Source organism: Orcinus orca, chromosome X (genome assembly GCF_937001465.1).
Source record: "Orcinus orca chromosome X, mOrcOrc1.1, whole genome shotgun sequence".
Lineage (NCBI taxonomy): Eukaryota > Metazoa > Chordata > Mammalia > Artiodactyla > Delphinidae > Orcinus > Orcinus orca.
In genome coordinates this window covers 16,816,708-16,830,491 of record NC_064580.1, presented here as the reverse complement: position 1 = coordinate 16,830,491, position 13,784 = coordinate 16,816,708, and the positions used below count along the sequence as shown (strand labels likewise).

General features: G+C 47.7%; 1 protein-coding gene across 13 annotated transcripts in view; it reads left to right on the top strand.

The window, feature by feature from the left end:
* Positions 1–13,572, top strand: part of SH3KBP1 (SH3 domain containing kinase binding protein 1) — a 343,640-nt gene extending 330,068 nt beyond the window's left edge. For 10 of the 13 annotated variants that reach the window (XM_004283056.3, XM_049704753.1, XM_033411495.2 and 7 more), the window contains 5 exons: positions 742–851; positions 4,314–4,442; positions 8,697–8,965; positions 11,978–12,041; positions 13,188–13,572. In XM_004283056.3, coding sequence (XP_004283104.1) covers positions 742–851; positions 4,314–4,442; positions 8,697–8,965; positions 11,978–12,041; positions 13,188–13,229 — 614 coding nt within the window. In that variant the 3' untranslated portion in view covers positions 13,230–13,572. The remainder of the gene's footprint in view (positions 1–741; positions 852–4,313; positions 4,443–8,696; positions 8,966–11,977; positions 12,042–13,187) is intronic. The other 3 variants (XM_049704754.1, XM_049704752.1, XM_049704751.1) reach the window with 1 other exon arrangement.
* The last annotated feature ends 212 nt before the right edge of the window (positions 13,573–13,784 follow it).

Sequence of the window (13,784 nt, the reverse complement as noted above, 5' to 3'; positions counted from 1 at the left end):
TGGGAGCTCTCTGAGGACAGGCCCGTTTCTGCCATGCTCACTGGGGTAGCCTTAGTATCTAGCTCTGTGTGTGGCACAGAGTAGTTGCTCAGTCATAATGGAGTGAGTGAGTGAGTGAGCAGACTGATGACTGAAGAAGATATTGTCTCCATTGAGCAATGCTTCTGGAAACAGAATGGTCCGGGGCTCTGTGAGTCATGTGGAGAAACAGAAGCTTGCTCTCCATCTCCAGGGGGTTAAGAATCTAATGGTAGGGTGATGGTCAGAGTATTGCGGTACAGCCAGAGAAGGAGGCTGCCCTCTCTTGTCTTCTGGAATCAACGACCAGCATTCACTTGCGCAAGGATATTGTACCTTGAGATAACTGCTTATAGTATTGTGACTGCAAGAATGTTTTATCTGCCAAAATGGACTTGGATTTGTGGAAGAAAGAGGATTCCTCCTTTACTCATCTTTCTGTAGCTTTTAAAGATTTATGAATATAGCTGTTGAAGGAGGAAAGAAGAATCACGTTTCTCTTTCCTCCATAATAGCTTGTTAGACCGAGGAGGAGGTGATTTCTTTCATTCAGTTTGAATCACGTTGATGGGATAACCAAAGGATGTAAACAGCCTTCATAAATGATGAAGCGTAATCCCGACCTAAAGGATGATTATTAAGGAAAAGGGGTGCTTATGGCATAAGAACCTTCCCTTACTCCTGTTGATGCTCTTTTAAAAATCTGTTTTACTTTTGTTTTAGACCTAGAAGGGTTTGATTCCGTGGTGTCATCTACTGAGAAACTCAGTCACCCAACCACAAGCAGACCGAAAGCCACGGGGAGGAGGCCTCCGTCCCAGTCCCTGACGTCCGTAAGTGCCTCCTCGCTTGCCGACAGCTGGAAGGCAGGAAAGATCAGGGACTCTAGCTACGAACTGTTCTGCAAGCAGCTGATTCGAGGACACGCTGGGAGAGGGCGGTCATGAGATCCGCTGCTGACCAGAAGTGATTTGAGAGTCTTCTGGAATCAAGCAGTGATTCTTTCTTTTTGTTCTCTGTGTATCTGCCAGCGAGGTGGGGAACCCCTAGTCCCACTTTCCTTCTCTCTCCTTCCAGACGGATTCTTGTTTGAACCCAAAATGAAATTGGTAAGAACAAAATGGCATGTTTTCTGGTGGGAAAGGAGAGCAAGGCTGGTTTGGTCTGTGAACAAAAGAGAACTTTACTTAAAAAAAAAAAAAAAAAAAGCAAAAGAAAGGGATCTGCCGCTCTACAGCACTTGGCAGTGGCCCAGGCTTCTTCTCCCAAAGCCCCGTCCTTGGCATTCCTCCACGGAACCCCGCACAGACCTTTAGGAGATGGGTTTTAAACATACGAGGCACCTGGTCGTGCAGGAGACAACAGTCAGAACGCTCCGGATAACCCATGGAAGTTTTTGTTTGGGTCATTTTGAACAACTTTGTTTCTTATTAGAAAACCTGTAACACATTTATTGTACCACATTTGAAGCAAGAAATGCATAAAAAAGCAAGTAATAGAAGTAAGTAATCCTGCTCCCCCAAGCTAAGAACTGTTAACCTCTTGCTGTATATCTTTTATTTCTTCAAAAATGGGATCACACAGAACACGTGGCTTTAGAAGTTGCATTTCCCCCTTACACTGTACACCTTTCCCCTGTCATTACACATCCTTCCGTCACGTCACAGTGAATGGCTGCCTGGAGTTCTAGCCTGGGAATATATGAGCGTTTATCTAGCCAGTGCGCCGTCACTGGACATCTATGTTGTTTCCATTCATCATAAACACTGAAGTGAATGTCACTGTAGAAAAATCTTGGTGCTTCTGCAAGCAGTGTATGTGTGTGTGTATATCTCTGTCTGTCTATCTATTTATCTCTATATATCAGATTGCCTTGTCCTTGCTGGGAATGCAGGACTAAGGCCTTTGGACCTTCACCCAGATGCCAGGGAATTAACCTTTTTCAGGTTTCCCAGGACACTTTTTACTAACTCTACCTAAGGGATCATCATTTAGAAGAAAAAGAATGCCACTTCCTTTGAACGTCTTCTCTCATATCCACTGGGTCTGGAAGTGTGGTTTGAGTCATCCTATTTTTCCTCTTTGTAGGAACATATCTGTGTATTACCATCTTTGGGGGAGAAAGACTTGAAACAGTGGCTTCCTTTTTCACTCTTATACAGAGTACTGTGTCAATACCACCTTCTTTCCCCTTTCCCTCTCACCTCTCCCCACCCTCATAAACACACAGCCTATTTAACTGCTTCTTAGTATCTCTGTATTTAAATTTTTAATCCTACCTCCCATATCTTCTCTATAAATCCTTCATCATTTTTGTTTCCCCTCCAAATCCTTCCTAACTTTTCAAGATCTAGAGGGCCTTGAGGCATCAGAATTAAATACAGAGAAATTTGAATTACCACCCCCCATCCCACCCTTGGTCCCTACATCCCATGTCTGAGAGTTTGTATATATTTGGGGGAGACCTGGTAAAGGCATCTCATCTTCTCTGCACTTTTAGATTACACATTGATTCATTCACTCATTCAACAAATACTGATGGGCATCTCCTATAGGCTAAGCTCTGTGCCAGGTACCAAGGCTGCAACTGGGAATAAGAGGTACATGGTTCTTGACCACAGGAAGCTTATGGCAATGGTGGCTCAAAGTTTGACATTTGATATGGAACAATTTTACTCGTGGACTTAAAACAGCAGGATACATTTGTGCTTTAAAGAAGTATAATTACTGTACTCGCTTCCCTTCATTCCTATCCATCCCTATATGGATATGTACATTGAATTCATGTTTACTCTTCTTCCTGTTAGCACCTGTAGGTTTTTCATAGCAAAATGGGATCGGTGGATGTGGACATATTCCTAAAAGGCCATTGGAGGGAATGATCGAGGAAATACATTAGTCATGACTCCCCATCCTGGGGCCTCTCAACCTAGTTTGAGCTGTTTGTGTTTATCAAATTCAAAGAGCAAGCTTTGATTGGCAGCTCATGAATCATAGGTTATGTAGGAGGAAACTGCCTTTGGAATAAAATCTCAAAATGAAAGGATACAGGCATTGTAAGGTAATTAAGCTTAGATTAAAAGAAAGCTTGGTTGGAGGCGGGTGTTATTCTAGGTAATTGGATTTTCAGATTAAATGAAGATTAACAAACAAGACCTTTTCATTTTAAAACATTGCTTTAAAATTCCCTACATGTATTGCTTAGTAAGTAAACAGAAGGAAACAAACAGTATTTGTAACTGGGATTTTTTTCTATAATGGTGCCAAGCAGTGACTCTAAATATGATTATTTTCCCACCACAGGGATAGAAGGCATAGAGGTAAGGCTGAATATGAACTCACCTAAAGATATCTCTGGAAGATTCTTCGTTTAAAAAGATTCCTTGCCACAGGAACTCTTATTTTCCTCTGCTTTGTCCTAAAATAGGGAAATTCTAGTACAGTAATCATTTTTGACCAAGTGATTCCAGTGAATTGGTTTACATTCATCCAGCTTTTGATCTTCACAGCGAGGCAGAAAGAGTAGGAGTGTTATCCCCATCTTTTACCAAGAGATGCTGCCATTCTGTAAGTACACCTTAGCAAAGATGGAATCCAAAATGGATAATGATTGTCCACAGCAATGAGGGCAGCGTTTTAGCCGCAGGCACCAAATTAGACGTGAGCTTGCTGTGCTGGCAGGCAGGGCTGTTCTCTGGGGCTGCAGAAACGCTGGTCACTGATCCGCAGGGGTAGTGATCCTTTGCCCCCGGAAATGGTTTCCTCTCAGACAAGTCCTTTTAGACACTTCACTATGCAATAGACCTGGTGGTTCTGGAAAAGGATCCGGAGGGAATGGAGGAGAGGCAGGTTAGAGGCAGCTTCCTCTCCACCTGTGTGTCCTTCCCCACTGGACTGTCAACCCTGTGAGAGCAGGGACCATGTCTGGCATGTCACTGTTAAGTTCAGTACCAAGCTGAGTGCTTGGCACACGGCAGCAAATGTTTACAAAAAAAGAGAGAGGCTCTGAGCAGGAAAAGATGGATGACAGATGCTCACATGGATGAAATGACCAACGGGCATCAGTGGAAAGATCCCATAGAAAGAAAGATCCCTGGTCTAGGAAATCTTAGTCTCAGTTCTGCCACTCTCTCTAGCACACAGATAATAGCACACTTTCTGCCCCGTGGTTATAATGAGGAGACAAACAAAATAGAAGTGTCAGTGCTTTGAAAGGCACACTGCATTATGTTAACAAAAGCTATGTCAGCTAAGGTGTAATTCTGACAAGAGCATTTTCTTTTGGCTTTATCCAGTCTTCCCTTTCAAGCCCTGATATCTTTGACTCCCCAAGTCCTGAAGAAGATAAAGAAGAACACGTTTCGCTTGCACACAGAGGAGTGGACGCATCAAAGAAAACTTCAAAGACTGTTACCATATCCCAAGTGAGTGGCCAGCCGTGGCGAGGGTGTCCTGACAGCACGGGATCCCTGCCTTTACGTGTATGCTCTGATGATGAGTTATAAACCAAACAAGGATAAACAGATGTCTTAGTCATGTGGGGCTGCTAAAACAAAGTGCCATAGATTGGGTGACTTATAAACAATAGAAATTTATTTCTCACATTTCTGGTGGCTGGACGCCCAAGACCAGGGTGCCAGCATGGTCAGGTTCTGATGAGGGATCTCTTCAGGGTTGTAGACTGCCAACTTCTCATTGTGTCCTCACATGGAGGAAATAGAGTGAGAGAGCTCTCTGGGGTCCCTTTTAGAAGGGCACTAACCCCGTTCATGAGAGCTCCACCCTCATGACCTAATCACCTTCCAAAGGTTCTATCTCCCAATACCGTCACAGCGGGGGTTAGGATTTTCATATGAATTTTGGAAGGACACAAACATTCAGTCCGTTGCAACAGGCAACACAAGTTTTTGTCATTCTTTGGTGACAGTGACTTTGGTAATCAAAATCCCTAAGGAATGTGACAGTCTCCAAAACTGGGCAGAAACCCATGTTTTCTCTTGTGGTTTGATCTCCTCTTCATACCATCAACCATACATACACACACACACACACACACACACACACACACACACACACACACACAATGCCCTCGCACACCACCACCACCACCACCACCACCACCACCACCACCACCACCACCACCACCACCACCATCACCATCACCATCACAAGAACCAAAACAACTTTAAAAACCTAGAGGTGTCTAGAAATACTACATTAAATATATTAAATGCTGTGCCCTCTGCCCACAGATTGTGACTTTTATGTTCAAAACTGGTGGTGTCACAAATTATGGTTGGCAGTTCATGAATTTGAATAACTAATGGGATTTCTTAAAGAAAAGCTCATTTGGATTCGTTTATTAGGATAAATCTATAGTCATTTTAATGTTTAAAATGTTTAAAAACATTAATTTCATTGCACGCCCAGGGGATGGTATAGCTCTTTTATTACTGACTTGTGAGGAACAAAGAACACATTGTTTAGCAACTGCATGTGGCTTCTGAAGGGTACCCTGTACAAGTTCTGTTCGTCCTATGATTGTGAAGTAAGATTTTAAAATTCCATTTTCTCATGCTAAGAGAACCCAATCAATTGGAATTATTTTCTGTAAACATTAGCAGCTGCCTTCTGTCTAAAAGCAGAAAATGGAAGTCATTTTTAAAGCACTCGAAGCACGAATTAACACAAAGAAATCAAAGGTGATGTGGAATTTTCTTCTGATAGATTTAAGAATTTATATGTATAGCTTTTCTTAAAAATCTGATATAGTCAGCAAAAATATGATCCTATAAAACAGATCGATTGTAATTATTCACAAAACTGAAGCAGTCTTCCTTTATAAAAGGCTTCCATTTACAGAAATTGGATTTAGATCCGTTTTTTCTGGTGACCATAGGAATGCCTATAGTTGCAGCCTCTCCGACGTCCCTAGGGTGTCTCTATAGTGACATCTACTGGTGGGCAGTGGCTCATCACGTTTCTGAGTTGCACTGTTCTATCCCATTAGCCTATTTCACTTGCCTGGAGTTGTCATGTCTTGTTTATTGCTTCTAGAAATGCCACCTGAACTAATTTGATCAGGGCATTTGGTGGCCTATACTCTGTGAGGGCTTATAACGAGTGCTTGTTAGCTGAAATGGGACGGGAGAGCGAGTCACGTAGGAAATGCAAAAAGAAGCGTTGATTGAAAAAGTGCCTGGAAGTCAGTCAGTGTGAGGACATCGGTGGGCTGAGGGAGGTGCGTGATAATGCAAGGTGGGAAATGGGGAAAAGTATGAACCCAGGAATAGAAAAGAAGCGAAGGAAATCAGGTCAGGAGAGCACGAATCTTCAGACTCAGGCAGCCACGGTCACGGTACCAGGCTTGAGGGTCCAGCTGATGGGGAGGGAATTGAATCTCAGTTCTGCTGCTTATGAGCTGTGAGACTTGGGGAATTTCTCAGCCACATCCCTAAGCCTCAGTTTCCTGCTCCGTCAAGCTGTGTGCCAACTAATCCTCATTTCAGTTGTCCAGCCCGCGTCCGGCATATAACCAGAGCTCCGTAAATGTCAGTCCCTCGCTCCTCTGACTATGACTCCTGCTAACAATAAGCACAGGATGGTGGATCGCTCTCCCTGGCAGCAGAAAGTGATTTTCCTCAATGATAAGTTGGCAGAGAAAAGGCGAGCAGCAAGGCTGGGAATGATGGCCCATCTGCTTCTGGCTGACTCTGCCCAGTTTCTCCCTGTAGCACAGCCTGAATCCAGACTCTGCCTCCTCACTGTGCCAACCCAGCCTCGTCTTGGCTCCCGGCCTGGGCGCCGGCAGCCTCAGCTCCCTCCCCTCCCCCGCTTCACCCCCCAATGTCCCGTCTACTACCTGCCCCCATCCGCCGCACCCCACCTGTGATCTCACCTTCCCTTGCAGCTGCCGCCTCCCCTAGGCCTGCTTTGTGCCCCTGTTCCCCCGACCCATGACCGTCGTGTTCCCCGTGCCCTCCAGGCCCCCTCAGGGCACTTCTCCATCAGGCCTCCCCTGCCTGCCTCCTCCGTCTTCAGCCTTGGCTCTTACCCTCAAGACACCTCCCAGCTCAGGGTCTCCCCCATCTTTGAAAGCAAACAAAACCCTTCCTTGATCCTGCCTCCTCCTGAGGCTTCTCCACGAACACCCTCTCCCTTTCTCCCATCTTCTTTCCTCAGCCGAGTGTTTGGAAAGAGAGTTCTAAACTTGCAGGCCACGCCCCTCATGTCCCATGCAGGCGCTCACCTGCCTTGATCAGATTTCAGTCTCCCTTGGCTCCACCAAATGGGCTCCCCCCTAATTCTCATCTCAGCATCCTCTGGAAACTCCTCCAGGAGACTTCCATGGCCCAGGCCCCCTCCTGGTCTGGCTCCATCCCCTCTCAGCACTTTGTCCCAGTCCCCAAGGGCTCTCCCCTCTCCCTCCACCTCTTCAACTTGGGGCGTCCGCAGGGTCCGTCATTGTGCCTCTTCTCATTCTTCGTCATCCACCCCCATGGCTTGCACTGCCTCTGGTGATTTCTCTGGCCCAGCTCACTTTTTCAGTCATCGGCTCTACCCATTGGCCTTCCCCCTTGGCCATCCCTCAGGCTCCTAAAATTCCGTGTGTCCAAAACTGAGATCACTGTTTGGGCCTTCAGTCTGTTCTTCCTCCCATGAAAGGGTCAACCCTAACACCTCCTTCCTCCATCCCCACCCATGGCCCTTGATCCGTACTTCCTCGTCACCCACTACGGCCTGTCCAGGACCACATCCTCCTGGCCTTGGGGTGCCTGCTCTGGGAGGGCAGGGACTGCGTCTCTTGGTTGGATGAGCCTGCCATTGCCGCATCTCTCAAAGCTGTCTTCTCTCTATCCTCTTGGCCGCCGCCTGAGTCAAACCCTCACCATTTTTAGCTTTCACCGTATGAGTCTCCTAGCAATTGTCTAGACCTCCAGACCCACCAGACCTTCAGCCCTTCTGCAGCCACAGTGATCTTGAGCTCAGCAGGCGATCTTTTTAACCCTTTCCGCAAGCCCCCTGTGTGCGCCCTACCTCTCTCTTGCCCCCCTGACATTCTGGCTTCCCGTGAATGCAGTTCACTCTCGGGTCTCCAGGCCTCTGCTAGCACGCTCCCTCCTCTAGAACTTCCCCCACCCCCCCGCCCCCCACTTACTCTTCTCTGACCTCCTCCTCCAGGATGAGGCTGTGGGCTCCTGCCTGATGCCCTCCCTCTGGGATGCTTGGTCCCTTGTGTATATTCTGTATATATATTCTGTATATACTTCTGCGGCGCTGTGTGCCTCCCACCCTGCGTGCACGCTCCCCCCTCATCTACAGTGTGTTGGTTGGTCTGTCTGTCTGCACCTCACTGGGTTCTAAGCTCCTTGAGGGCCAAGAAAATGTTTTGCTCACTTCAGGGTTTGCAGAGCCTAGCGGGTACATGGGCCTCTGGATGTGTACATTAAACCAGTCAGGAACTACCTGTTCAGAAAGGTGGTCAAATTTAAAGTTCATAAGGGGATGCCTGCACCAAGTAGGCCCTGGGGGCTTGTGGATGAAGGAATGAGCGAGTGAGTGGAGTATACGGAGGGCTGCGGGGACGGGGATGTAGATAGCGGGTTTTAGTAAACAGGACGGGGAGGTGCAGCACACGAATCCCTAGCCTGAATCCTCTCTGTCCTCACTCATCACAGGTGTCCGACAACAAAGCCTCGCTGCCGCCCAAGCCGGGGACCATGGCTGCGGGCAGTGGCGGGCCGGCGCCTCTGTCCTCAGCAGCATCCTCTCCCCTGTCGTCCTCTCTGGGAGCAGTTGGACACAGAGCCAACTCCCCGTCTCTGTTCGGCGCGGAAGGAAAACCAAAGATGGAGCCTCCAGCCAGCAGCCAGGCGGCCGTGGAGGAGCTGAGGACACAGGTCCGGGAGCTGAGGGGCATCGTCGAGACCATGAAGGACCAGCAGAAGTGAGTGTCTGCGGCCCCTTCTGTAACTGCCTCCGGGGGTTGCTTTCCACCGGCTCAGGGCCTGGTTCTGCCACCTTGGGGCCCAGCCTGTCCCTGAGGGTGGGCCGCCTCCCTGGGGATGGTGGCAGCAGGGCTGGGAGTGGGGGTGTGAACCCGAGGAGCTTCACTGAGCTCAGCTCCACGTGTAAACTGGGCCAGCTGCACACGGGCTGGCGCCGGGGCATAGGGGGAGGAGTCAGCTACAAGGGACGTGCTCAGCAGGCTGCGAAAAAGAAAGATCTTCAAATCCCCAGAAGACACCACGGAAGTGGTGCATACACCACTTCTTAATAATCCCAACAGCCAGCTTTTCTTCTAGCACCAGAAAAATGGCAATTCCTTCAGTTAGCTGCCCCATGAAGGAATTGGCTTGCATTTAGGGGTACAATGTATGCAAAAGATGCAGGGACTCTTTAAACCTGAGGCTTGACACTCATCAAGATGTTCTTACCAGGAGACTCGAGCGGCCTCTGTGCGTGCCTGCACACACGCACTCCGCATCTCTGATCCTCAAGGGGCGCTTAGATGGGGAGAGGGACCTGCAAGCCAAAATAAATATCCCACGCATATCACCCAGGATGCTGTGTGCAGTTAAAAAATAATGGTAAAAGGATTAGAAGTCAGGAGGCGCTTATCTGAATAAACGGAGGCGCAGAGAGTTTAGGGATCCGTTGGCTCTTTCTGGAGGGAACGGGGGAGGCATCTCGAGGTGTTTCCTGAGTAGGATTTCGAAAGCCGACCTAGCATTGCCAAGAGCAGAGCACCCCAGCAGAGGGCACAGCACGGGCAGGTTCACAGGCGCATGGAGCGGCCCGGCAGGTCAGTGCACTCCTGGTGCCTGGCCGCCCGGATCGGGAGGAGCCCGGGGCAGTGGCGGGCAATGGGGCCACAGACCCGCAGTCACACCTTCGGGAGGATGCCTGCAGCTGGAGGGCCCTGAAGTGTTTTGTGTACTTTGGGGAATAATTGGGTTAAACAAAGTTACTTTCTTCTCCGAAGGACTGCTCAGAGCCTTCACTGTGCATGGGAAGATGGAGGATAACGTATGCAGTGTTTCCCAAACGTACTTAATCACGGAGTCCATTTTTTCCCTAGAACATTCTAGGACAAGGCTTCCATGGAACTCACTTTGAGTACTATGGCTCTATTCGCTTCTGTTCCACTCAGGCTGGAGGTGTCATATGAATTGGGGGCCTCTTGGACTCACCCCCTGCCTGGAAGGGGCTCATCAGATAAATATGCAGAACCACAGGATGGGACTAGAGCGGGTCTTGAGGGGCCAGCCAGGCTGCCCCTAACTCTTCCAAGTCCCCAACTCGTATCTGACCCGGCACAGTATAGCTTTGCATACCCAAAGGCCCCATCCGTGTCCAGGCGACAGGTGTCCCCTGCCTGGACAGTGACCCGACAGCACCAGTACATCCCAGAGCACTGGTTCTCAGCCTTCTGAACAAGACGGGTCAGACACTCCTGGATCCAGGGCTTCGTCCCTTGGGGCCCTCGCTCTGAGAAGTGCCCAGAACTTTTCTGAAATGGCCTGTGCCTGAGTCTGGAGTGCAGAATCGCCAGTGCCTTGGGGCCACTCCACCCCTTTGTTCCTCTCTCCACTGTGAACCCGGGCATGGATGGCTGCACTTGTCCTTCCCCAGCCAACATCTTCTTGAATCAGACATCACAGTGGCCCCTCTCCAAGGCCTGCCCTTCACAGCCTTCCTCAGCTTGGCCCTCACGCCCAGGAGCACTGAGTCCCCCCCAGTCTCCCACCTTAGCTCTTGACGTCACTTTCCTTTCAGCCTTTGGCTCAAGTCTGTGCTGATTCCCGTCATCCCCAAACGTGCAGTTCTCACCTCCCTGCTTCTGTCCTGGCTCTTCTCCATCAACTCCCCCATCTTCCTCCCTCCTCGTAGACGTACCCTTTTTTACTAGTTCAAGACTTAGCGACTTTCTTCGCACCTCCCTCCCCAACTAACTCCCCAACCTGGACTGCTGGAGCATAGCGTGTGCTTGAATAAATGCAGGAACACAGCACAGGTGGTTAATGTCAGAGAACCCAACGTGTTGACAGCAGTGCTGGGACACTGACCCAAGTGCAGGGACCATCGTGGTGCTCATCTGAAGTGAGCAAATGCTACATAACATCTACCTTGTTTCTTGTGCTGGTTCTGCGGTGTTTGTGTTTTGATTTTCCGGTCCAGTTTATAAAAACGTGTGCGTAAAATGGAGTGTCTGATACCCTAAAATGGAGTACAGCTCTCTGACCAGAGTTAGGATGGTTGCAGTGTCCTAAGTGTAGAGCCTGAGTTTGCAAGATGATTAATTTTGTTCTACTTCACTGTTTACTGTTGGGAAGGGCACTGGGCTGTGTGTTCTAACTCGTGTCTACTTTCTCTATGACATGATTACCATATCGTTAGTTCAGTTCTTTTACCTCCAAGTTTTCGGGTGTTACTATTTGCACGATTTTGTGAGAATCTCTGAAAACGTACCAGTAACCTTTCAGTAATGTAAAACTCTGTGAAAATAAAAGAAATATATATGGAGTGGGAAAAATGTCTGCAATGAATATTATTATGTAAGTCCATGTAAAGACCAGTGATTCTATAATAAAGGACTAGTTAGAGGGAAGATGACCGAATATGAGCCTGGATACCTGGAGTGTCGTCATTGGGCAAGTCAGGCCACCTCTCTGGGCCTCAGTTTCCCCATCTTCTTTTAGGAGAAACTTGCACTAAGGGATTTCAAAGGTCATTTCAGACCTACTATTTGATGGCTACATATTTGGGGAGCCCAGAAATAAAGGCCTTTCCATCTGCAACAGGCTTTAAGCAATAGCCATGCAAAGAAGATATAATGTAATGTTCTGTCCACACTTTCTTTGTAAAAGGATCAGATGGATTTTGTAATGATAAGAGACTTCATATCTCTTGTCGGGGAAGTCTGGGCTTTTGTTTAACTTTGTCATTTGCTTTCCAGACGAGAGATTAAGCAGTTACTGTCAGAGTTGGATGAAGAGAAGAAAATCCGGCTTCGGTTGCAGGTGGGTCCCTTGGGGTCCTGTTGCCCCGTGAGAGGCTCATTTGGGGGTGGGAGCAGAGTCCGGGCTTTATTTTGAAAATAATTGAGGGAGGAGATATGGGGCTATATGTATATGTATAGCTGACTCACTTTGTTTTAAAGCAGAAACTAACACACCATTGTAAAGCAATTATACTCCAATAAAGATGTTAAAAAAAAAAAAAGAAAAGAAATGATAGTTACTTCTCTACCAATTTCGATGCGCTTCCTGTGAGAATTTTCTTAGAACTATATAGCCCCCCTTCACATCCTCTCCTGGGATCCAGGAAGTCTTGGGGAAGGGAGGCATTAGCAAACGTGCCCCAAGTTGGGTTTCTCATTTGGAATTTATCTGAAACATCTTCTCTGTGAAAAGTTCCCCTCAGTTTTCAGAGGCCTCATTGTCGTAACTGCCGGAGGGCATATGGCGCCAGGGAGACCCCATTGGCGCTTCTGTCATGCCGCTATTGGGACCCCCAGGACCACAGCCGGCCACACTTGGCACTTGCTCCTTATCTCTTTACTTCTCCCTGACAGCCGTGTCAGTCCTGCAGGGCATCAGAGCTGTGTCACCCCCTCTCTAGCCTCCCTCTGATCTAACTCAGCCTTTACCAAAGGGTAGAGAGTGTATAGGAGTTGGGAATGGTAGGCTTTCAGCTCTCATGCAGTTGGTGCCCTTGGTGGTGACTGGGATCCGTGGTGCTTAAAGGATAGGTAGCTGCTTGTCATCACTTTGCGGGTGCTGATAGACACCCCCTTGGGCCCAACCACAGCTGCCTTCCAGACCTGCCAAGTGGTCAGTGTGTCAGGACACGCTGCTCCACCCTCTGGCCAAGGAACTGAAATTACTGTTGTATCATTGCTTTTGACAAATTTTGGATACTGGTAGCCTGGGAATTCAAACATCCCCCCTTTCCTAGCACTTCGAGTTGGTGTGCCTGTTCTTTAGGTTTATGTCAATTTCTGGCATCATGATCAACTCTTCATTCAGATGTCATTTCACCCATTTCCCCTTTCAAATTGTCAGGTTGACTATTTGCTCTCAATCAACCAGGTTGCTTATCTTTCAGCTTTTATCCAACCAGCCAATTCATTGTGATTTTGTTCGGCTCTTGTTTTTCCTTTATAGATGGAAGTTAATGACATAAAGAAAGCTCTTCAATCAAAATGAATACTTGATAAATGAAATGTCGCATTATTCATCCCAAGTCCAAGACTCAAATTTTCCGCCCCAGCCAAAATAACCTTGTGCCAAAAGATGAAAAATTGCCTCAACATGTCCCTGTTTGAAAGATTAGCACAAAAGTCTTGATAGCACAACACAAATTCCATCCAAGAGGAGACTCTTCCCCATGGTATAGTCCTGGGTCTGGCACTGGTTGTGACTTAAACAGAGAAAATTGTGCTAAAGGCTTTTTTACTATGAGATCTCACGTGAAACGAAAACTCAGGCAGTTTAGTCCATAGTGGTACTATTTTGATGATATTTTCCATTAATAAAATGTAATTTTAGAGTCTTCGTTTACAAGCTTTATAATTTTATGATTTTTTTAATCGTGTTTTGCCACAGATTCCCCCAGTGTTTGTATTACACATAGTCCAGAGCGAGCATCCCATTCTTTTGCTTTAGGCGGAAAGCTGCCTCGCTCTGTGTCCCCCTCAAGGAGTCTATTACATATGCAATTTTAGGTCCAACCTGTCCCTCCTCCTGCCAGCAAACCCCACC